This window comes from Hypomesus nipponensis, chromosome 26, assembly GCF_054491055.1.
Source record: "Hypomesus nipponensis isolate SF chromosome 26, ASM5449105v1, whole genome shotgun sequence".
NCBI classification, from domain to species: Eukaryota; Metazoa; Chordata; class Actinopteri; order Osmeriformes; family Osmeridae; genus Hypomesus; species Hypomesus nipponensis.
Window position 1 is genome coordinate 7,176,752 of NC_140386.1, and position 24,988 is coordinate 7,201,739.

At 53.0% G+C, this 24,988-nt stretch overlaps 1 protein-coding gene across 6 annotated transcripts in view; it reads left to right on the top strand.

Annotated features, from left to right (window-relative positions):
* Window positions 1–24,988, top strand: part of nek7 (NIMA-related kinase 7) — a 60,261-nt gene that overhangs the window by 11,326 nt on the left and 23,947 nt on the right. For 5 of the 6 annotated variants that reach the window (XR_014750760.1, XR_014750761.1, XR_014750762.1 and 2 more), the window contains exons 2-8: window positions 3,614–3,695; window positions 8,540–8,680; window positions 9,764–9,826; window positions 12,659–12,769; window positions 14,879–14,987; window positions 15,634–15,741; window positions 21,635–21,729. Coding sequence is in view for 3 of the 6 variants with exons in the window: in XM_084692736.1 (XP_084548862.1) it covers window positions 3,642–3,695; window positions 8,540–8,680; window positions 9,764–9,826; window positions 12,659–12,769; window positions 14,879–14,987; window positions 15,634–15,741; window positions 21,635–21,729 (681 nt within the window). In the remaining 3 variants the exon portion in view is untranslated. The remainder of the gene's footprint in view (window positions 1–3,613; window positions 3,696–8,539; window positions 8,681–9,763; window positions 9,827–12,658; window positions 12,770–14,878; window positions 14,988–15,633; window positions 15,742–21,634; window positions 21,730–24,988) is intronic. The other variant, XM_084692735.1, reaches the window with a different exon arrangement.

Below are 24,988 nucleotides of genomic sequence, written 5' to 3' on the forward strand. Positions count from 1 at the left end.
GAGCCCAGCTGGAGCCCAGTCAGAACCCAGTGTTTGTTTACGCTGGGGCGGTCTAGACTGGCCTGTTTTGACTTAGCTCAGTGGGGGCCAACAAAACATCGCAGAGAAGCGTTCTTCTACTTCTTAGCGTTGCACATCATGAGAACATGAAGTTTAGCTACGCTGCTGACCAGCCTGGGAAGGAAACTGTCAAGTCCGAACTACAACGGCCGAGCCTAGAGTCTTAAACCGGAAACAAGTTTCTCCTTTAGGAACCCAGGGGATCTTAATCATTTTTTAAAGGATGTTGTTCTAACTGGCTTCCTGTAAGTGTAACAGTGTGTGTGTGTGTGTGTGTGTGTGTGTGTGTGTGTGACTGTGAGTCTTGAGTTTGTGTGTGTCTGAGGTGCGAGTGTGTGTGTGTGTGTGTCCGTGCTTGTGTGACTTGAGAGTGTGACTGCTGGCTTGGTGCCTTCTGCTTGGTTAGTCACCCCAGTCTGAGGCAGCTCTGGGTCTCTCTTCTCCGTGGTCACCGGGCGCTGATGGAATGTGGCAGTCTTAATTGATCCTGTTAATGAGGGTGTGGGAGGGCCGAGGACAGGGCGCGGGGCCCAGATGCCCCCTGGGTATTGTGACATGGGGCAGTGAGAGGGGGCAGGGGAGAGAAGGAGCAGGGAGAGAGAGAGAGAGCCAGGCTCCGACTCCAGAGCTGGAGAATGAAGTGTGATTAACTGCTGCTGAGGCTGCCTGGACCCCCCATCACACCCTCCTGTGCAAACGCCATGGCAACCAGCGAACATACTGCGCCCTCTCTCTCTCTCTCTCTACTACTAACCTACTAAGCTTTTGACCTAAGTTTCCGAGTTGGTGGGCCAGTCAGACACTGTCAGCCAGCCTGACACTTACAGGAAGCTTCCTCTCTCTCTCTCTCTCTCCCTCTCTCTCTCTCTCTCTCTCTCTCTCTCTCTCTCTCTCTCTCTCTCTTTCTCTCTCTCTCTCTCTCTCTCTCTCTCTCTCTCTCTCTCTCTCTCTCTCTCTCACGTGCACGCGCACAGACACACATGCGCACACACACACCGCATTGGTCTCATTAGCATTATTAACCTTTGCTAAATCAGACTGATTATGTCACCATGGAGATGGCTTCCCGTGTGTCATTCCGCTCTCCTGCACTGTCTGGGAGTTTTAATTGGCCGGGGAAGCAGGACGCCGTGAGTAGTCCCCTCAGTCTGACAAGGTGACAGGCAGCCAGACGGACAGGGAGACAGAGGTGGTGGACAGGGAGACAGACAGACAGACAGACAGACAGATAGGCAGACAGACAGACAGACAGACAGACAGACAGACAGACAGGCAGGCAAACAGACAGGCAGGCAGGCAGGCAGGCAGGCAGGCAGCCAGGCAAACAGACAGACAGACAGACAGACAGACAGACAGGCAGACAGGCAGGCAGGCAGGCAGGCAGGCAGGCAGGCAGGCAGGCAGGCAGGCAGGCAGGCAGGCACCAGACAGACAGACAGATAGGCAGACAGACAGACAAGGAGTCAGAGGGTGGACAGGCAGACAGACAGAGGTAGTGGACAGACAGACAGACGGGCAGACAGACAGACAGACGGACAGACAGAGACGGTCAGATGAACAGGGAGGCAGGTCAGTTTCTGTGATTTTCAGGACGTAAATGTGTGTATGTGTGTATGTGTGTATTTCTTAGCCAGTAATCAAGCAGGTGAAACCCATGCAGTGTGTGACTGATCATTCAAATGCTTCCCTCCCTCTCTATAACCCTTCCTCTCTATCACCCTCCCTCCCTCTCTATCACCCTCCCTCCCTCTCTATAACCCTCCCTCTCTATAACCCTCCCTCTCTATCACCCTCCCTCCCTCTCTATAACCCTCCCTCTCTATAACCCTCCCTCTCTCTCTGCCCACCTCCCTCTCTGTAACCCTCCCTCTCTATAAACCTCCCTCCCTCTCACCCTCCCTCCCCCTCTATAACCCTCCCTCCCTCTCTATCACCCTCCCCGTCTCTCTATCACCCTCCCTGTCTCTCTGCCCACCTCCATGCTACTGTACCTGATGGAAAAGAAAAGAAGTTGAGTTGGTTTGTTGGCTCTCTGTCACAGTACAACTACTTATTGTCATTCTTCCTGTGCCACTTTGGAGTGCGTGTGAGCCTGTGTGTGTGTATCTCCATCCTGTGTCCCCCCCGCCCCCCCCCATACACACACACAGATGTTCACAGTGTCTGTCTTGTGTGTCAAGTCAACATGTCTGTGCGAGGTGGGATGAAGATGTCCCATCATGCACTGTGAGAACATGGCTGTGGGAACATGGGTGGAGGTTGTGAGACTGGAATTCCAATGTCATTGCGGGACCGAACAGGATTTTTGCATCATACCCCCATTTCCTCCAATTCGCTCAACGCGGATCTTAGAATATTCCTTTTGGCAATTAGCTCCCCGGCTGTGTCGTGCAGGCAACACCAGGAGCCACCAGCGGAACATCTTACGCAATCACCCTCCAACAAGCCGAGACAGGCTCGACGGCTTCCTCAGGTCTTTTAGAGCGAGCAGAGTTGCCCCGTGTAAACAAACACAGCCTCCTGGGCACAGCCACCGTCTGTGAGAATGGGCCTGACACCGTCTGTGTGTGGGTGCCTACACAGTGGCCTGGTCCTTCCTGCTTCTGTCTGCGAGTGTGGCTTCCAAACCCGAGGTTCCTCCCAGGGCAGTGACAGTGGCTAAACCGGACGTCTCCCTTGGGTGTCTGGTGTCAAGGTGTCTGGTGTCAAGGTGTCTGGTGTCAAGGTGTCTGGTGTCAGGGTCTACAGGGTTGCTGAGTGTTCTGGTGGCTCCACCGAGAGATGGACCCAGATCCAGACCAGTCACAGACCAGATCCAGACCAGTCACAGACCAGATCCAGACCAGATCCAGACCAGTCACAGACCAGATCCAGACCAGATCCAGACCAGATCCAGACCAGTCACAGACCAGATCCAGACCAGTCACAGACCAGATCCAGACCAGTCACAGACCAGATCCAGACCAGTCACAGACCAGATCCAGACCAGATCCAGACCAGATCCAGACCAGTCACAGACCAGATCCAGACCAGATCCAGACCAGTCACAGACCAGATCCAGACCAGATCCAGACCAGATCCAGACCAGATCCAGACCAGTCACAGACCAGATCCAGACCAGTCACAGACCAGATCCAGACCAGATCCAGACCAGTCACAGACCAGATCCAGACCAGTCACAGACCAGATCCAGAACGCTTCTCAGTTTCTGCGCATGCCTTTTAGAGCTACCAGACTTGCTTGGGTTAACAAAACGCGTTCCCTGTTTGTTCAGCTTCCTGGTGTCATGTGACTCGGGTCAGGTGATTGGGTCAGGTGACTCGGGTCTGGTCCTGGAGCCACATGACACCGAGCCAGGCCGTTACCGAACACCCAACGGCCTCTAGCAGCGCCACGGCAACGTCACGTTGATAGTTGGTTGTAGTTGCGTTGTCTGAGGTGTGTGGCGTCGGCTGGAGGGTTCGCGTCGACGGAAGGTCGACGAGAGGAGGCGTTAAGTGAAGACTAAATGTTGAGGAAAGGTTGACCGGAGGTTGTGTGTGTGTTTTCTCAGGTGTGTGAGGGATCGAGTTCCTGCCGCCATGGACGCACAGCCACAAGGACAGCACGCAGCCGTGCCCGTGTTCCAGTCCCAGGTACTGTGTTCCTCAACACACACACACAGATCGACACACACAAATCGACACAAACTGTAAAGCTCAGCTCACATGGTGTCATAAGAGCATACAGATCGGGTCCAACTTGAGCTAAGCCTTTTCTAGATGGGGGCTCATTGATTTTGCTCTGGAACGATGAATCTGGTTCCTAGACTCTAGTTTTTTAATGATTTTTTATGACAGTTAGGCAAAGACTTGGTTAGACCTACTTATTTTTAAAAAACGTGTGACTTTTTAAAGCCTTATTTTTGGGGCGCCATCCAACGCAGATTATTCAGCGACGGAGGAGGAGGAGACGGGTTGTGCATGGGTGCAGTAATTCCCAACGTCAAGAGCTTCCACATAGAGACCTTTCAACAAGTCCTAAATCCCTTTCACACGTTCCTCAAGGTTCTACTCCGCTCGCTCGAACCCCCCCCCCCCCCCTCTCCCCTCCTGAAAACTCAGAATGGGACATGCGATGAAGGGTTTTCAGCGCTTGCGATCCCGTATCCCTTAGTCCTGTAGGGGTCATGCATATGCATTAGCCCGAGCCCAGATGAGCTGGGGAGATGTGCATTTTTTATGGTGCATTTGCTCTCTGAGTGAGTGGCAGGGTGAGGGCCTGAGGTGGGATTTTCGATCGTCGCTGCGGATTTTGACAGTCAAGTCTGCGGGTGTGCTGGGAGTCGAGGCATAGCTGTGGCTGGTTGGCTGGCTGGCTGGCATGATGAATATTGAAGGGTACCAAGCAGGCAGGGGCCTGGTGTGTTGAGGGGTGGCATAGGGAGCAAGGGAGCCCTCTGTTCGAATCCCCGTGTCCCCCCAGTGAGGGAGACGACGCCTCTCCTTCCCTCTCCTCCTCCTTCTCCTCCTCTCCTCCCGCCTCCTGTCTCCTCCCATCTCCTCTCCCTCCTCTCTTCCTCCCCCCTCCTCCCGTCTCCCTCCTCCTCCCGCTGGCCTTTCCTTGGCAGCCGCTGGCATAGCAGGGTTGTCATATCACACCTCGTCCTCCTCACTGCCTGTCTCCTCCCCCTCTCCTCCGCCCCCCCCCTCCCCTCTTTCTTTTTCTGTCACTCCTTCGCCCCCCCATCCCTCCGTGCTCCTCCGTCTGTCAGCCCCGCGTGGTGGTCATGTCACCACTGGTCATCCCACGTCACTCCTCCACTCTGCCTACTGTCCCTCTGTCTGTCTGTCTGTCTGTCTCTCTCTCTCTCTCTCTCTCTCTCTCTCTCTCTGTCTCTCTCTCTCTCTCTCTCTCTCTGTCTCTCTCTGTCTCTCTCTCTGTCTCTCTCTCTCTGTCTCTCTCTCTCTCTCTCTCTCTCTCTCTCTCTCTCTCTCTCTCTCTCTCTCTCTCTCTGTCTGTGTCTCTCACTCTCTCTCGTCCACTTTGCCTCCTGTCCCTCTGTCTGCCCGCTAGCTTATTCTCTCTTTCTCTCTTCTTCTCGCTGTCTCTCTCGCCGTCTCCTTCTCACTCTCTCTCATTTTCACCCTCTCGCTCTTGAAGTCTCCCTCTCAAAAATTTGACCAAGTGTAGTTTTCTGACAGTTAGAGACAATTACCAGAGAATTCACATATTACTAGAGACACTTTCCCATCGAGCTGGAATTATCCCAGTGTCTCTGGGTGGTGTGGGCTCAACACTGACAATGGCAGGCCAGGATGGGTGGATGGATGGAGGATGAATGGATTATGGAAGATAGATGGATGGAGGATGGTGGAGGTGTGGAGATTAGCTGATCTCACTCTCCCTCTCTGCTGGGACGTGACGGCCATTAGGTCACTTGATGCGCACCCCCACACACACGCTCACACACAATCCTTCCCTCAGCTCATATCGGTACAGACTTCACCTCTCTATGCTGCTCGCCTCCTGAACCCAGTGGCGTTCAGCGTTGTGTGGTCTGTGTGTGTGTGTGTGTGTGCGCGTCAGCACGTGTGTGTCAGCTGGATGCTCCTCGTCGTGTGACAGCCCAGTGCCGTGGATGAGAGTGCCTGTCAGTCAAGGCGGCCCGGCTGCCCTTTGAAGGCCAGGCCGCAGGGTGAAAAGGTGCCTCAAATGGCCTGTGAAGTTTACATCCACTGCCCACTGCTAAACAGATTAGCTCTAATGAAGTGTCTAATGCTGAGGCCTGTTGTCTGACATAATCCTGCCTGGCAGGCCGGCCCCGCGGCTGCCCAAAAAACAAAAAAAACCACCCCCCCTCCGGCCCTCCCCGTGCCCTCTATCCCCCCCCTTCCCCACCCCCCCCCCCTTTGCCCTCCTCGCCCTCGTCCGGCCTCGTCCGGCCTCGCCCGCCCACCCAGGGCGACTCCTTGCAGGGAGGTGCTTGTCGTTAATCGCTCCAGACAGTGTGCGATCTGACATGCAAATGTAGGTCATTGCATATGTAAATGTGTGATTACGGGGCTGGCGTGCCAGAACACATTAGTGAGACTGTGCTCTCAGCAGGAGGCTGTCGCCGCGCTTTACGGGCTCATGCTAACATTTGTCAAGCTACCGTGCAGGGAGTGAAAGCAATGCCCGCGTCCTCTCTCCTCTCTCCTTTCCTCTCTCCTCTCCTATTTCCTCTCACCTCTCCTCTTTCCTCTCTCCTCTGCTGTCCTCTGCTCTCCTCTCTCCTTTGCTCTCCTCTCCTCTGCTCTATGTATTTCTCTCCTCGTTTATCTTCTCCTCCTCTCCTCTATGTCTCATGTCCTCCTCTCTGCTCTCGTCTTAATCTCATTAGATGCTTCAGACAGAAGACAATGGTTGTTTTTCTTTTCAAGCCGAATCGCCATTGAAACGCACACGCCGTAGACGTATTTACGTTGTGTTTTCCCTCCCTCCCTCCCTCCCTCCCTCCCTCCCTCCCTCCCTCCCTCCCTCCCTCCCTCCCTCCCTCCCTCCCTCCCTCCCTCCCTCCCTCCCTCCCTCCCTCCCTCCCTCCCTCCCTCCCTCCCTCCCTCCCTCCCTCCCTCCCTCCCTCCCTCCCTCCCTCCCTCCCTCCCTCCCTCCCTCCCTCCGTAGATCCAGAATGACACAGAACAACGGTAACTGCAGCAGTATGTCACGAGCAGTGTCAGACCTATCCGGCTGATCGCCGTGTCACGCTGGCGAGCGCACACCTCCGTGGTGTTAATTGGACGGGGCATCTCTCCGCCTAACGCCTCCTCTCTCTGGGCTGTCAGCTTAAAAAACAATGAAACGCTTAAATTGGCTGGCCCCCTGATCTGCCCACACCCTCCCCCACACCCACCCTCCCCCCTCCTGCCCCCCGCACCAGGTTAGGCTGTACCCAGCACCGTCGCCATAGCGTTCGGCAGGGGTTTTAGGTTCTCCTCCTGTCCCGTCTCTGTCACTCACCACAGGGGGAAGGGAGCGGAGCGAGAACAGTCATTGTTGTGGCGGCGGGCCGACCCGGTGACCTCGTTTGGGAATGGGAGTTGTGTACCTCCTGAGGTAAATGGGGAGTTGTGTACCTCCTGAGGTAAATGGGGAGTTGTGTACCTCCTGAGGTAAATGGGGAGTTGTGTACCTCCTGAGGTAAATGGGGAGTTGTGTACCTCCTGAGGTAAATGGGGAGTTGTGTACCTCCTGAGGTAAATGGGGAGTTGTGTACCTCCTGAGGTAAATGGGGAGTTGTGTACCTCCTGAGGTAAATGGCGCATTGTGTACCTCCTGAGGTAAAAGGGCGCGTTGTGTATCTCCTGAGGTAAATGGCGCGTTGTGCATCTCTGTGGTAAATCGCGGCCCCTTCTCGTGTTGTCGCCGGGTTGTCGTCGATGTGCGGGATGCCAGATTCCAGCTGTGGTCTGGGGATCAAAGCTTGGGAGGTGGCTGCAGGGCTGAGGTCTCTGCTGGCACTGTGCAGTCCCCCCCCAGGACTGTCCACCACCCCCCACCCCCCCTCACTCCCCCAACCACCCCCCCGAGGACTGTCCTTCCCATTCCCTGTGCTGCTCTCAAGCTGCCTTTATTCACCCCTGACCCTGAGGGGCGGGGGACGACAACATGTCTCTTGTGCTCCAGCCTGGCTCGCTCCTGGTTCCTCTCCCGCGTGCAGTCCTCAGTCATACGCCCCCCGGTGCCCCCCCCCCCGGCCCAGGGCGCTGGTGACATGTGGCATTCTGATATCTGTCACTTCCTGTTTCCCCCCCCCCCAACCCCTCCTTTCGCCCAAGTGCAATAGGAGTTTACCAAAGGGCTGGAAAGGTCAGGGCGTGCTCCGTGCGTGTTTTTCACACGTATCCCAGGGGCTCATTCCAGGCTGCGTCTTAGCTTTTAATTTTAGACGCCGCGTGTCAGAGTGGCACATGGAATCCTGCGTCGGAGGGGGGGGGGGGGCGGGGGGGAATTGCATTCTGGGAAGTGGGAGTTGGGGGAGGGGGGGGTCTAACCACAGGATTCTCTCAAGTCTGTAGACCCAGGAACCTAACGAGATGTCGTTCCCAACAACAAAGAACGCGTGATCTTATGAGGTCTGGATGTGACGAGATTGGCAGGCTGTTTTTTTTCTCTGCTATTGTGCTTTTTTGTTTTGATTTCATGAGGGTGAACTGTACTTCAAGGTGTTTGTGTGGCAGTGTGGAAAAACGACTAGCTTTTAGTCTTACACTTTCAGTCATGTGTCAAGCTCATCCCTCAAGAGCGCGTGGTTTCTCTTCATTGGTATGTTGGCTTTATTGTGTCTGTCAGAGCAGATAGAAGCTCTCCCTGCCTATAGTAATAAACACGCTCCCTTCCGTGGGGGAAAAAACACAACAGAAAATCCAAAACATATTGCGAAAATGTGCTTTTTCTTGTGGTTTCTCAACTGACGACCCTCGTGGTGTGGTGTGTGCGTGCGCTCTCTGTCTCCCAGAAGCCACTGCAACCGGACATGGGCCACAACACCCTGGCCAACTTCCAGATCGAGAAGAAGATCGGCCGGGGTCAGTTCAGCGAGGTGTACCGGGCCAGATACTTGCTGGACAACACCTCCATGGCGCTGAAGAAGGTCCAGGTGAGAGCGGCCTTCCCTAGACTGAAATCTGATTGAAATCTGATTGAAATATAAAAATCTTTTTTTGCTTGGAGACACAAAAATCACATCTCAGCAGATGGGTACTTTTAACTTGAATGGCCCCCATGAATCAGTCGTTCTGATTTCTACTGAGCTGAAAACAACATTTGTTACACAAAGGTTTTGTATATACTGTACATGTAGTATGTGTTACGTACGTATAAGAAAAATAGATCACAGACAGTTATAACTGGCCCAGGACATTTTTCAGTGAGATCATTTACAGTGTCATGAAAACATCCCCCCCCCTCATACACACACACACACACACACACACACAGAGAGACACTAGTCTGTATCATTCGTAGCCCAATGCTTCATTACCACTAATGAATCGTCTGACAGGGAAGAGCTGCTGCCAAATTCACAGGACCGAAGAGACGAAGACTCTGCAATGCTCTGACGCGCACACACACACACACACACACGCGCGCAGATGGAATACAGGCTCACCAGAGTGTGGATGGTTGCTCAGTGGAACCTAACCATATATTTTTTTTCTTCAAGTCTCAGAGTGAATTTCTGTTTCATTTTAATGGGAAGGAAGTATGCCACCCTTCTTCTGGCACTCACACAGGTGTGTGTGTAGGTGTGTATGTGTGTGTGTATGTGTGTGTGTGTGCTATACTCAGATGTAAGAAGGGACACACTGTCAGCTAGTGGATCAGCCAGCATGTATTCTGTTGTCTTTCTGGGAGGGCTGTGTCTTTTCTAACTCTGTACTGTTCTCTTATAAATAAATACCATAACATCCCTCTCTCTTTCTTTCTCTCTCTTTCTCCCTCTCTCTCTCTCTCTCTCTCTCTCTCTCTCTCTCTCTCTCTCTCCCTCTCGCGCTCGCGCTCTCTCTCTCTCTCTCTCTCTCTCTCTCCCTCCCTCCCTCTGTTTCTCCCTTTCTCTGTCTCTCTCCTTTCCTCTCTCCCTCTCTCTCTCTCTCTCTCTCTCTGTCTCTCTCTTTCTCTATCCCTCTCTTTCTCTCTTCCTCTCTCTCCGTCCCTCTCTCTCCTTTTGATCTGCTGATAGATATTCGACTTGATGGATGCCAAGGCTCGCCAAGATTGCATCAAAGAGATAGATCTCCTCAAGGTAAAGACCGGGGGGGAGGGGTAGAGAGCCGTTACGTGCTACTCCTAACCATGGCTCAGCTGAGACCTTCTACCACAGGAAAACAATTGATCTGTACCAGACGTGTGTGTGTGTGTGTGTGTGAAGGCAAGCACATCCCTTGCTCCTCTGTCATTCCTCCAGGCTCGCATTGACTTTTTTTTTTTTTATTGTATTTTTTTTAAGCCTCTTTTTAAACCATTTTTCATCTCGGTAATGTTCTGGGGGGGGAGGGCGGTAACAGTGCATCGCCATGGAAATTTAGCAGTTTCCCTCGTGTATTTTCTGATGTTTTGTTTCTAACCCCCCCCCCTCTTTAGTCTTCAAATGAAGCGTTTTGATTCATCAAACTGTCTTTAACACGCTTTGGTTTTGCTGCCCTCAAATGCTAATGAACAAATTAATGACAGGTTCAATAACTGTGATCCATGTCTCTGGAATCAGAGGGTGTTGTGTGTGTGTGTGTGTGTCTGTCTGACTGACTGTGTGTGTGTGTGAGAGACAGATCAGAGGTTTGCATATGCTTCAGGTTGTGTGTGTGTACCCATGTGAGTACACACACACACACACACACACACAGGGAGATGCCTGTAAATCCTGACGACTGTGACACCTCAGTGAGGGCCTCGGAGATCTGGACCAGCCAATCAGAGACATGGAGACTCTGGGGTGTTCAGACAGGGATCTGCTACTAATGCCAACAACAACACACTGTGTGTGTGTGTGTGTGTGTGTGTGTGTGTGTTTGAGAGAGATAGAAGGGGGGAGGGTGTCGGTATGATGAGGAGTGTGACAGGGTGTGTGTGAGTGACAATGTGTGAGTATGACACTGTGTGTGTGTGTGTGTGTCCACAGGGGGGGTCAAGGATGGGAGGGGGGTGGGGGGTGGGTTGTAGTGTCTTTCTTGACCCCATTCTCCAGCCCCCCCCCCCCCCACACACACACACACACCCCACCATACCAACTCTCTCCAAGTCATGTCCCTCCATCCCTCCATCCTTCTCGTCCTCTCAGTGTGGGACGTTGGTCTCTTTGGTGTGCTGAGCAATGTCTTCCAGCTCAGTACTGATGGCTGTGCCGGACCAGCTCACGGGCTATGGGGCTCCTCCAACACGACACAGCACCAAATCAGAATAATGAGACACACACGCTCACGCACGCTGACAGAGGACCCTGCATCGGTCTGTTTGTTTATTTGTCTGTCTGTCTGTCTCTGTCTGTCTGTTCATCCATCTGTGCTGACTGGACAGCACAGAAACTGGAGCGTTTTCAATCCTCTCTCTCCTCCCTGTCACACTGTCTCTCTCTCTCTTCCTGACTCCCCTGTCTCTCTCCCTCTCTCTCTCTCTGTCTCTCTCTCAATCCGTCCATCTCTCTCTCCTCCATGCCCTCTCTTTCTCCTTCCTCTCTCTGTCCTATGTCTCTCTCCCTCTCTTTCTTACCTGGTTGCTTGTTGGTTCCCCCTCCCCCAGTCTGCCTGTGGCTCTGCTCCCTTCTGCCCGGGTGGGTGCGCAGGTGTATGTTTCCGTGGAGCTCCCCCACGAAATGACCCGAGGTGAAGGATGACCAACAGACCCGATCTGTAGTCCGACTCAGTCGGATCTTCCTGGATCCTGGCGGGGCTGCAGTGTGCGCAGGGCCAACCTGGTGTTCCCTGAAGTCAGCCCTGAGACTCCGCCAGACACACTTTGTCTCCAAGCTGTGTGTGTGTGTGTGTACGCGCCGTGAGCCAGTGCTGCTGTTTGTCCCCTTCAACACCTCCCTCAACAGGGGGTCCTTACCGGGAGTGTGAGCATGGGGGTGGGAGTGTGTGTGTGTGTGTGTGTGAGCGTGGGGGCATAGGTGAGGAGTGTGTGTGTGTGTGAGCCTCTGTGTATGTGCGAGCGAGCGAGCGTGTGTACGTGTGTGTTGAGGAGCGGGCCAGACCGCTGCATGTGAAGGGAGGGGTGTCAACACACCACGGCCAGCTCTCTGGTGTGTGACGCGACACTGAGCTGCAACCCCGAGCCAGAAATACATGTGGCTTCACAGGCGGAGGGAGAGACACAGAGAGGGGGGAGGGAGAGAGGGAGAGAGGGGGAGAGGGGGAGGGAACAAGAGTGGGAGGGAGCAAGCGAGATGGAGAGAGGGAAGTGTTTACTGTAGCGTACTGTGTGTGTGTGTATGTGTGTGTGTGTGTGTGTGTGTGTGAGTTCTCCAGTAGATCAGCCGGGGCATGAACATTTCTTTAATCAGGGAGGAGCCGTGTCACGCCGCATGCCTGGGCCCCGCTTGCTCAGCTCACATCACGACCCCTGACTCTACTGGATCTCTCTCTCTCTCTCTCTCTCTCTCTCTCTCTCTCTCTCTCTCTCTCTCTCTCTGTGTCTCTCTCTCTCTCTCTCTCTCTCTGTGTCTCTCTCTCTCTCTCTCTCTCTCTGTGTGTCTCTCTCTCTCTCTCTCTCTCTCTGTGTCTCTCTCTCTCTCTTTCTCTCTCCGTCTCTCTTCATCTCTCTCTGTTTCCATCCCTCCGTCTCTCTCCATCCCTCCGTCTCTCTTCATCTCTCTCCATCCCTTTGTCTCTCTCTCTCTGTTTCACAATTGTAAAGCTATTGTGGGATGCAGGATGTCCCTATTAAAGGCAGGGTCGGTAATGTTGTAGAGGCACACTTTTTGTCATATTTGATATACTCTCTACGCTCTACTCTCTCTCTCCCTCTCTTCCTCTACTCTATCTCCCTCCCTCTCGTTCTGTTGGTTCCTCTCACTTTTTGTCTCTCTCTGACTCTGTGTCTCTCCACCCCCCCCCCCCCCCCCTTCTCTTTCCTCTCACAGCAACTGAACCACCCCAACGTGATTAAGTACCACGCGTCATTTATCGAGGAGAACGAGCTGAACATCGTGCTGGAGCTGGCTGATGCAGGAGACCTCTCCCGGATGATCAAGGTGGGGTCCTTACTCTCTCCTCTCCCCTCCCCTCCCCTTCTCTCCCAGGTTTAGATGAGGCAGTGTGGGGTTTGTACAGTTCTCCAGGCCGCTGTTCAGCACCACTCCGGCCACACCACACAGCAAATTAGGAAAGGCGAGGATTAGTGGTACAAGACATTTAATATGGCAGGCCGCAGACTCACATACACACGCATGCAGGAGCACACTGTACACACACTCGTGGGGATCTGACACACACACACGCACGCGGAGGGGAGCTCCAACAGGGCAGGTTCGGAGGCGTTGTAGTGGAGCGCCAGGGGTTGGTGTGAGTGAAACTGCGGAGGACGCTGGGAAGATTCAGACTGTGTCAGCTTCTCATGTTTACACACACACACACCTCACAGGCACACACACACCTCACACACACACCTCACAGACACACCACACACCTCACAGACACACCTCACAGACACACACACACAGCTCACACACACACCTCACAGACACACACACACACACACCGCCTGCTCTGCTCCCCGTCACTTCCCTCATGCTCCTGTATAAATGATTTGTTTTTCCTAATTAAACAGTGCCAGTCCAAAGTACACACCAGGATCCACCCCCCACTCACACACACACACATGTACACACCCTGCCTGTGTTATGAAGTAAATACACCGTTACAACGCAGCATATGTAAAACAGAACCACCCAGTGCATGAATTTAACATTTTGTATTCTGCTTGATTCCCTCCCCCCCCCCTCCCCCTCTTCTCTCTGCTTCCCCCCCCCCCTCCCATCTACCTCCCTGATCATCTCAGAATTCAGATGAGTCTAATGGTCCTTGATCTGCATGCACTTACAGAATATTGCATGTGCAGTGTTTGGTTGGGAGGGTGGGGGTGGGGGGGCGGTGAAGGGGGGGTAGGGTTGACGTGCTCCCCCGTTGACATCAAACACTCCTCTGATATGGAAATGGGAGGGCAAGAGAAGAATGGCTCCACTTGGAGGCTTTGGTTGGATGTGGGCCAAGGTCTGTCCCTCTCCTTCTCTCCTTCTCCCTCTCTCTCTCTTTTTCTCTCCTCTCTCTCCTTCTCCTTCTCTCTTTCTCTCCTCTCTCTCCTTCTCCTTCTCTCTCTCTCTCCTTCTCCCACTCTCCTTCTCCCGTCTCGCCCCTCCCTCTCTCTCTCTCTCTCTCTCTCTCTCTCTCTCTCTCGCTCCTGTCTCTCTCCTTCTCCTTCTCTCCCTATCTCTCTGACCCTTTATTCTCTGTCTCTGTTTTTCTCACTGACTGCAAGCAAGACCAAAGCTACAGTGTGTTTAATTGTTATCACCTTTATCGCTTTATCCAAACCAATAGCTACCCATCCATGCATCATCCATCCATCCTCTGTTCTGGTTTGTCAGAGGAGGATGTAAGATGAGGGGGGCAGGATGAGTGGGCAGTTTATTTACATGCCCCTTGTGTACGAGGTTGAAGCAACCAAAGTTGAAAATGGGTGATCCAGGACGGGGGGGGGGGGGGGGGGGGGGGTGAAGGTTTAACAAAGAGAGCTATATGCCAGATGTGAACGTTTTAGAAAATAACCACAAATACTTTTCCCTGGGCCTGAGAATGCATGTGCTTTCCATTGCAGTCTGGTGTAAAGTAGAAGGAGCCTGGTTAGGAGAGGTTATGGAGAGAGAGAGAGGCCTGCTTCACATTAACATTGGAGTTATAGCCATGCTGAGGGACATGAGAGGCCTAGGCTCTCACACACACACACACACATGTACTCACACACACTCCTACGCACACACACTCCTACGCACACACACACACACACACCACCACAACTACCTCAAAGGGCAATGAAAAGTGTATCCTGGCTGCATCAGCATGTCTAGGTCCTGTGTGTGGAGAGGCTAGAGTTTATCCTAGGGTGGCAAGTGGGTCATATTTTACAGGGATGTAACTTATTGACTTGTCATGTCAAGGTCGTGTCAAACAACTGCTTATTTATTCGGTTTGTGCTGTGTGCGTGTTTTTCTGCTTGTGTGGGGTTTGTGTGTGTGTGTGTACTGTATGTGCTGTGTGTGTACTGTATGTGCTGTGTGTGTACTGTGTGTGTGTGTGTGTTGCAGCACTTTAAGAAGCAGAGGAGGCTGATTCCAGAGAGGACGGTGTGGAAGTACTTTGTCCAGCTGTGCAGCGCGCTGGAGCACATGCACTCTCGCAGAGTCATGCACCGAGGTGATGAGTCACATCTCACTTCCTCCTCTGCTCTACTCTACTGTGCTCTGCTCTACTGTGCTCTGCTCTACTGTGCTCTACTCTACTGTGCTCTGCTCTACTGTGCTCTGCTCTACTGTGCTCTGCTCTACTGTACTCTGTTCTACTGTACTCTACTGTACTCTATTCTACTGTACTGTACTTTAGTCTGTTCTACTGTACTTTACTTTAGTCTGTTCTATTCTAGTGTAATCTACTCTGAGTTGAGTATGGTAGAGGTACTGTACTATACTTTACTCTACTGTAGTCTTTTGTACTCTACTGTATTATCTCATCTACTATACTGTACTATACTAATTACTATAATTTAATGTATAAAAATGTATTCACTTCTATATGGGATACTCCCATGTCTTCTAATTCTGTTCTCCTGTATGTGTCTACTTCCTCTTGTCTCTTTCCTGTCTCTCTGTATCTGTCTACTTCCTCCTGTCTCCTTCCTGTCTGTCCTGTATCTGTCTCCTTCCTATTGTCTCCTTCCTGTCTCTCCTGTATGTGTCTACTTCCTCCTGTCTCCTTCCTGTCTGTCCTGTATCTGTCTACTTCCTCCTGTCTCTCCTGTATCTGTGTACTTATCATTGTCTCCTTCCTGTCTGCCGTGCCTCAGATATCAAGCCTGCCAACGTGTTCATCACGGCGACAGGAGTAGTGAAGCTGGGAGACCTGGGTCTGGGCCGCTTCTTCAGCTCCAAGACCACCGCCGCACACTCCCTAGGTATACACACCTACACACACACACACTTACACACACCTACACACACACACACACTTACACACACCTACACACACACACTCCCTAGGTATACACACCTACACACACACACACACACTTACACACACCTACACTCACATACACCTACACACACACACTCCCTAGGTATACACACACACACTTACACACACCTACACTCACACACACATACACCTACACACACACTTACACACACCTACACACACACACACTTACACACACCTACACACACACACTCCCTAGGTATACACACCTACACACACACACACACACTTACACACACCTACACTCACACACACATACACCTACACACACACACTCCCTAGGTATACACACCTACACACACACACACTTACACACACCTACACACACACACTCCCTAGGTATACACACCTACACACACACACACACACACTTACACACACCTACACTCACACACACATACACCTACACACACACACTCCCTAGGTATACACACCTACACACACACACACTTACACACACCTACACTCACACACACATACACCTACACACACACACTCCCTAGGTATACACACCTACACACACACACACACACACTCACACACACCTACACTCACACACACATACACCTACACACACACACTCCATAGGTATACACACCTATACACACACACACTTACACACACCTACACTCACACACACCTACACTCACACACACCTACACTCACACACACATACACCTACACACACACACTCCCTAGGTATACACACCTACACACACACACACTTACACACACCTACACTCACACACACATACACCTACACACACACACTCCATAGGTACACACACACCTACACATTTACACGCACACACTCGCACCTACACACACACACACACACACACACTCCCTAGGTAATTAGGGACTCCCGTCTCACTCACACACACACATAGTCCTAGGTAAGCAGGGACTCACACACACCCCACCATGCACTCCTTAGGTAAGCATGGACTCTCCGACACACGCAATATGTGCTTCTACCCAGTGCCCTGTAATCAGTGGTAGTTGGATGTGTTTCATTAGAACCATGTGTCAGTGATCAGACTGCAGGGCCAGACCCGTCACCCCCGGGCCCATCGCTGCCCAGCACTTCCTGTCACCCCCCCGACCCCTGACCCCTGACACAGGTGACGTCTGGACCGAACACGTCTGGCCTCGCTCCGCCCGTCCACACCAGGGCCGAGTGTGTGTGTGTGTGTGTGTGTGTCATAGGATGTGTCACAGGACACTGGCACGCAAGCCCCTCCCCTACCAGGCGTCCAGGTGATATGAGCCCATGCTGTAGGAATGTGTGGGGGGCGTACTGTATGTTCCGCCGTGGGCAGGAAGTCAAGTCCTTTGTGCCCGCTCCTGCTGTGCTGCAGGCAGGAAGTGAGCCGGGGGGGGGGTGGGGGGGGATGCCCCGCCCGCGCGGGGGACGACCTGGGGTTTAAAACGCACTCCCCAGTCTTTACGGTTGCTTAACTGCCTGTCCCTGCTCACATTTATGGTCCCTTCCATTGTAAATGTCTCCACAGTGCGCAGTCTCCTCTGAGAAGTTACGCCGCTTTTTATCCAGTCGAACGTTTGCCATCAGAGTAGGAGTTTGTCACACCCAACAAATGGCCGTTGATGGATTTAACGATCTGCAAGCCATTTTTACTAACTTGTGTTGGTTCAGTGGATAATATGTGTATACAATTGCTGCTGTTGTGTGTTCTTACTGAAGTTTAAAGGAGAAAGGGCTTTGGGTGTGCAATGTTTTGTTCAGTATGTTGCAGGCCAAACTCTAAGTCACACTTAATTAAAAGCCTTAGCAGCCAGAGAGAGACAGGAGAGCAGGGTGAGACAGAGGAGGGTGAGACGGGAGGAGGGTGAGACAGGGGAGGAGGGTGAGACAGGGGGAGGAGGGTGAGACAGGGGAGGAGGGTGAGACAGGGGAGGAGGGTGAGACATGGGGAGTAGGGTGAGACAGGGGAGGAGGGTGAGACAGGGGAGGAGGGTGAGACAGGGGAGGAGGGTGAGACAGGGGAGGAGGGTGAGACAAGGGAGGAGGGTGAGACAGGGGAGGAGGGTGAGACAAGGGAGGAGGGTGAGACAGGGGGAGGAGGGTGAGACAGGGGAGGAGGGTGAGACAGGGGAGGAGGGTGAGACAGGGGAGGAGGGTGAGACAAGGGAGGAGGGTGAGACAGGGGAGGAGGGTGAGACAGGGGAGGAGGGTGAGACAGGGGAGGAGGGTGAGACAGGGGGAGGAGGGTGAGACTGCTTATTAAAAGTTGAGACCACAGCGCCCTCTCCAGGTCAGCAGAGAGCGTGCACCAGAGGCCAGACTGAGATAGCCTGCTGGTCTCCCAGACAGGAATCACTGATCTCTCTGTGACTGGACAGGAGATGGAGAGACCACAACCTCACTACTTTAACCAACCACAGTGGTTCAAGATCTGATATAGGGCTCGTCCCTGCTCTGCGAAGAATGTGTGTGTGTGTTCCAGATGATTTATGTGCAGGGATCAGAGGGAATGTGTGTGTGTGGTGACTGGCTGGGTAAAGCTGCCAGGGTCCTCTATGAAAGATCCCCCATGAACACACACAGAACGGGCTCCCACAATGCACTGCCTCCGATTTACACTACAACTCACCTCTCTTCCTGCATCCCTCTCTCTTCCTGTATCCCTCTCTCTCCCTGCATCCCTCTCTCTTCCTGCATCCCTCTCTCTCCCTGCATCCCTCTCTCTTCCTGCATCCCTCTCTCTTCCTGCATCCCTCTCTCTCCCTGCATCCCTCTCTCTTCCTGCATCCCTCTCTCTCCCTGCATCCTTCTCTCTTCCTGCATCCCTCTCTCTCCCTGCATCCCTCTCTCTTCCTGCATCCCTCTCTCGCTTTCTGCTCCTTTGCCCCCCTGCTGTCTCCCCTTTTAGTTTTTCTTCTGCCTTTCCTCTGTGTGTCTCTCTCTCCCTCTTTCTCTCTCTCCCTCTCTATCTCTCTCTTTCTCTGTCTACCTCACTGTCTACCCATCTGTCTCTCTCATATTTCTGCCTTGGTTTTCCACCATCCCCCTCTCTGCACCCCCTCTCTTCGCCCCCCCCCTCTCTCTCTCTCTCTCTCTCTCTCTCTTTCTCTCTCTCTCTCCCTCTTCATCTCACCACTGTCCATCCTCGCTTCCTCTCCCTCTCCTCGCCCCCCCCCGTTCCCTTCCACCCCTCCCTTCTGCTCTCTTTCCATCTCCCCTTTTTTTCTGTCGTGCTCTCTTTCTCTGCATGGGAGCGGTTCTGGGTGTGTGTGTGCGTGCACTGTGTGTGTGTATGTGTGTGTGTGAGAGAGAGAGTCTGACAGTTTGGGGCGGTAATGAGCCAAACCACCCCAGTAGAACAGGGAGGTGCAGGCTGGCTGGATGGAGGTCCAGGCACAGCGCCTGTCAGCTCCCACCCTTTCAACTCAGACTCAGCAGCCTGCAGACACACGCACACACACACACACAGTACGCACACACACACACACAGTACGCACACACACACACACAGTACGCACACACACACGCACACAGTACGCACACACACACAGTACGCACACACAGACACACACAGTACGCACACACACACACACACACACAGTACGCACGCACACAGTACGCACACACACACACACACAGGAGGCACACACCAAACCGTACGCACACACACACACACACACACACTCTGTACACGCACACGCAGTACGCACACACACACACGCACACAGTACGCACACACACACACACACACACAGGAGGCACACACCAAACCGTACGCACACACACACACACACACACACAGTATGCACATGCACGGACCTGACACACACACACCACACAGAGCAGCCTCCGCTCTCTGCATTTGCAGCCAGGGGCTTCTTCCCCTTTAAAGGAAGGGGAGGGAGGGTGAGGAGGGGTGTGGGGGGTGAGACTAGGTGCAGTGGGTTGTGTGTGTGTGGGGGGGGGGGGGAGTAGTGGAAGGGTGAGGGGGGGTTAAGAGACAAGAACAAAGGATCAGTGAGCAGAATATCAACGTACGTCCTGATTAAATCAGCAGCTACTATGTTCCATTGGCAGGATATATTTTTGCAATTAACACCTGAAATTAGAGTGGTGTTAATGATGTTAAGCAGCCTGTTTTAGACGGGGGGAGGGAGGGAGGGAGGGGGGAGGGGGGAGGAGGTAGGGATTCAGAGCAGAGTGTTGCTATGGGCTGAAGAAGCTGGGAGGCCAGGGATGAGAGAGGGAGAGATGAAGGGAGGAAGTGGGGAAGGGTGGCGAGCCAGACAGGGAGAGGAGACGGGGTGGAGGGCGAGGGAAAGGTTTCTTCCAATCTTCTATCTCTCTCTCTATCTCTCTCTCTCTCTATCTCTCTCTATCTCTCTCTCTCTCCCCCTCCCTCTTTCTCGTCATCCCTTTCTCACCTGCAGTTTTTTTCTCCAGCTTCTCCTCCCCCTCCTCTTCCCCCTTCCTCCCCCTTCTTCATTCCTCTTCCTTCCCTCCCTCATCTTTCCCTCTCCTCCTCCCCCCCCCTCCCTCTCTTCACCGCGTTGTTAATTAGGATACCATAGAGAATATACAGGATGGCGCCACGCATTCCTCCCATACATTGTCATGACAATATCACCCTCCTCTTCTCCCCGAGAATGCACTGTTGTCATAACGATTCGTAATAATGGAAATCAATCCCAACATGACTTTCAATTTCTTTGCATGAATAAGTAATGTGCCCTTAATTGACTATGCTGATGGCGGGAGCCAAGCAGCCCTGCTCTCTCATGCTGCCATTAGCATACGAGAGAAGGGCTCTTTTTAATCATCTAATAATGGATGTTAGGGGACGCTGTTTAAACAGCACCAGGAGACCTTAGCATTTGCACAAACTGCCGATGTGATGACCAATTAAAACCAGGGAGCTCTCCCCCGCTCTCTCCCTCCTTTGCTCCCTCTCTCCCTCCCTCTCTCTGTCTCTCTCTTAGTCGTTCTCTTTCTGTCCTTTACTCCCCCCCCCCCTTTTCTCTCCATCTCAGTTGTTTTCTCTATCTTTCTCTTGCTTGCTTTCTTTCATCATTTGTTTCTCAGCTGGAAAGCTCATTCTTATTTTTGGAATTATAGGTCATGCTTCATTATTCAAGCCCCTCACATTTAAAATAAAGAAATGTTCTTTAAGTCCTATTTAAACCCACACAGAAATACAAAATGTTCACTTTCATATCCGTAGCAATAGACCTAAATTATCCTAGCTTCCCTTTTACAGTTATATCATCTGTAATTAGGTGTGCATTGTTATTCCGGGAAAAATGTCAACTTGTTAAAGCACCAATTGCTTCGCTTTGATGTGTGTGTATGCGTGCGTGCTTGTGTGTGTGTGTGTGTCCGCCCGTGTGTCTATCATCCTCTTCTCAGCTCTCCACCTGAGAGCTGGTCTCTCCCACTCAGTAGAACCCAGCTGTTTGGAGCTTTGAGCATCATAAAACCTGAATGGACCGCTCCGCTCCACCCTCGCTCTCTCACACACTCACTTTTACTCCTGGTTTAGGAACACAATGCACTAATGTCTGTGTCTCTCTCTCCCCGTCTCTCTCACTCTCTCTGCCTCCCCTCTCGCTCTCTCTCTGTCTCTGTTCCCCCCTCTCTCTCTCTGCCCCCCACTCTCTCTCTCTCTCTCTCTGCCCCCCACCCCTCCCTCCCTCTCTCTCTCTCTCTCTCTCTCTCTCTCTCTCTCTCTCTCTCTCTCTGCCCCCCTCTCTCTCTCTCTCTCTCTCTCTCTGCCCCCCCCCCCCCTCTCTCTCTCTCTCTCTCTCTCTCTCCCTGCTCTGTGTTCCAGTGGGCACACCCTACTACATGTCCCCAGAGAGGATACACGAAAATGGATACAACTTCAAATCTGACATCTGGTCGCTAGGATGCCTGCTGTACGAGGTAACGTATGGAAGACTAAACACTGTAGTCTCTCATGTTACACACACACACAAACATCGCATGGACTCGCGCACACACACACACACACTACATCTTGCATGAGCGAATACATACTTTGCAAACACACATCATTTCTTCATCACACTTGAGTTTCAGCCCCCCCCCCCCCTCCCTCACTCCCCCCCCCCCCCTCCCCCCCTCCAGTGCCCCAGCGTAGCAGGGCTGACGGCTCTCTGTCTTTATGAGGTAAACGGTCAGGAGGGGCACCTGTTGTGTGTTTGAAGTTTGCAGGGAAAATGAGAGTGACGTTTCCATGTGTTTCAGATAACCCGGGGAGCCACATAGAGCAGGGAGACTGACTACACTGATTACACTCCCGCAGCACACATCCACCCTGCTAGACCACACTGGAGCCAGGCCAACACACACACACACACACACACACACAGTCACCACTCATGGTCGCTGTCGCATACACACCCGCTCACCGACACATGGTAACACACACACACACACACATTGACACGCACGCACACTCGCACACTCGCGATCACAAACCAACTCGCGTTCATCCAGACAGACAGACACCAACACACACGCACGCACACACTTTCACACGTTATTAGAGACCCCAGGATAGACACATTGTTAGCCAGGCACCCATTCTCACAGTCACCCCCAGAGAGGTACTGCGTTTTGGGGGATCAACCCACTGGTGTCTAAACCTCCCAAAACGCCCGAGGCGTGGGGAGAGGGTGGGAGGGAGGTTGCGAGACAGGGAGGGAGGGGGATCGGGAGAGAGAGAGAGAGAGGGAGGTAGCGAGGGAGGGAGGGAGGGAGGGGGATCGGGAGAGAGAGAGAGGGAGGTTGCGAGACAGGGAGGGAGGGGGATCGGGAGAGAGAGAGAGGGAGGTAGCGAGGGAGGGAGGGAGGGGGATCGGGAGAGAGGGAGAGAGAGAGAGGGAGGTAGCGAGGGAGGGAGGGGGATCGGGAGAGAGAGAGAGGGAGGTAGCGAGGGAGGGCGGGAAGCGTGAAAAGAGAAAGAAGGAGAGAAATAGCGGGGCGTCCAGGTCACGGTTGCTGGGAGACTGCAGCTTGTGGTGCTAATTAGTGCCCCACAATGCATTGGGCTGGCGGTGAGTGTTGGTTGGCTGGCAGCGGTGTGGAGCTGAACCACAGCACAGATACGTGGGGGTGGGGGTGGGGGGGCAGTGATCTCTTAAAGATTTGTAGAAGATGACCGCCAAGCGAAGACCAAACCTGGGGGAGGGGGGGGTTGAAGAACGAAGAACCACCTATCACTGCATTCCTCTTTCTCTTTGAATTAGCTCTGCATCCTCCACGCGTTATTGTGGGACTGTGTGGTAGTGTGTGTGTGTGTGTGTATGTGTGTGTGTGTGTGGCTCCTCCTTGAACCCCACATCAGGCCTTCACAGGTACCCCCCTGCTCCCGTTGGCTTACATTGATCCCATTCTGCTCATCTATGATGAGTACCTCCCATGGCTTCTCCTACCACTGCTACGCTGATGACACGCAGCTGTACCTGTCGCTCCCCCCGACCGATCCGGGGATCTCAGCTAGGATTGAGGCCTGCCTCGCAGACATCTCCTCCTGGATGACCGAGCACCACCTCCAGCTGAACCTCGCCAAGATTCGTGTAGATTCACCCTCTACAACATCCAGAAGATCAGGAGATACCTGTCTGAGCACTCCACCCAGCTGCTTGTCCAAGCACTTGTCCTCTCCAAGTTGGACTACTGCAACTCGCTGCTCACCGGTCTCCCAGCATGCGCAACCCGCCCTCTTCAGAGGATTCAGAATGCAGCGACCCGCCTGGTCTACAATCTACCCAGACGCTCCCATGTTACCCCGCTCCTCATCTCTCTCCACTGGTTACCCATCACGGCCCGCATCAGATTCAAGACCCTGGTACTGACCTTCCGAGCAGTGAACGGGACTGCACCCGACTACATCAAGTCTCTCCTGCAGCCTTACACCCCCACCCGCCAACCGCCTGGTGGTCCCACCGCTCAAGACCGCCCGGTCCCAACACAAGCTCTTCTCCTGCCTGGCCCCCTGTGGTGGAATCAACTCCCAACCTCCATCAGAGACGCAGACTGTCTCTCCACCTTCAAAAGACGGCTCAAGACGCACTTGTCCGGTTTGTACGACGGTACTTGGAAATGGTTTGCTGCACCCAATGCTAGTTTCCTCAAGGATCACAATGACTCTTACTTAGAGACTGTTGCTCTTGTTGGTTGGTGGTAGCTGATTTAAACTGTTGTATTCTATTTTAGTTAATCTTATTTTTATTTTATTTAACTGTTGCTTGCTTTTCTACAGGTACACTTGCACTTAGAGATTCATGTTGTATAATTGTAACTTGCTTAACTACATGCTCTTATGGTTTTTCCCTTTGGCACTTACTTTTTGGTTGTTCACAATGTGTGCTTCTTGTTTTGGCTACCCGCAATGCTTTGGGGCTATCTTGTTGTTATTATCAGTGACCTATGCACTTTGTAAAGCTCTCTCTTGGAAGTCGCTTTGGATAAAAGCGTCCGCTAAATGAATACATGTAAATATGTGTGTGTGTGTGGGGGGGGGGGGGGGGGGGGTTTACAAGTGTTTGCTACGGCTTGGTTTCAAGGAGCATGAATATTTCAGCGACGTGCCTGGGGGGGTTGAGGTTGGAGGGGTGGGGCGGGGGGGGCAGGGGGTATCCCATCAATACCTGTGCATTGTCTCCACGCCTTGCTTCTTCATTCCGTTTGATGGAGGTCTCTCTCCGTCCGCCCTCGTTACGTCACCTGACCCTGACTTCCTCGCCGGCCGGGCGGCGCGAGGCCCTGGTTGCCGGGGTCACTTCCCGCGGCGACGCCAGGGCACGGCAACGCAGGCCGCACGCTCTCGATCGCACGCCTGATCGATTCCCCCCGCGCTCCCCCGCCCGCCCTCGGTCAGGTCCACCTCATATTAGCATTATCGACACACACTCTCTCACACACACACATACACATACTCACACATACACTGATATAAACATTCAGACACGCACCCCCACGCACACGCACACAGAGGCCTTTGAGGAAAACGACAGTGGAGGTTATAGGGACAGGCCTGCGCTCGCTAACGACCCCTGAGCTCTCATTGGTTGATTCATGTATGAGCGTTTCATTAAAGCGTCCCATCAAGGAGCAGCCAGTGGATTAGGTAGTGGTGCTTGTCTCTCGTGTGTGTGTGTGTGTGTGTGTGTGCGTA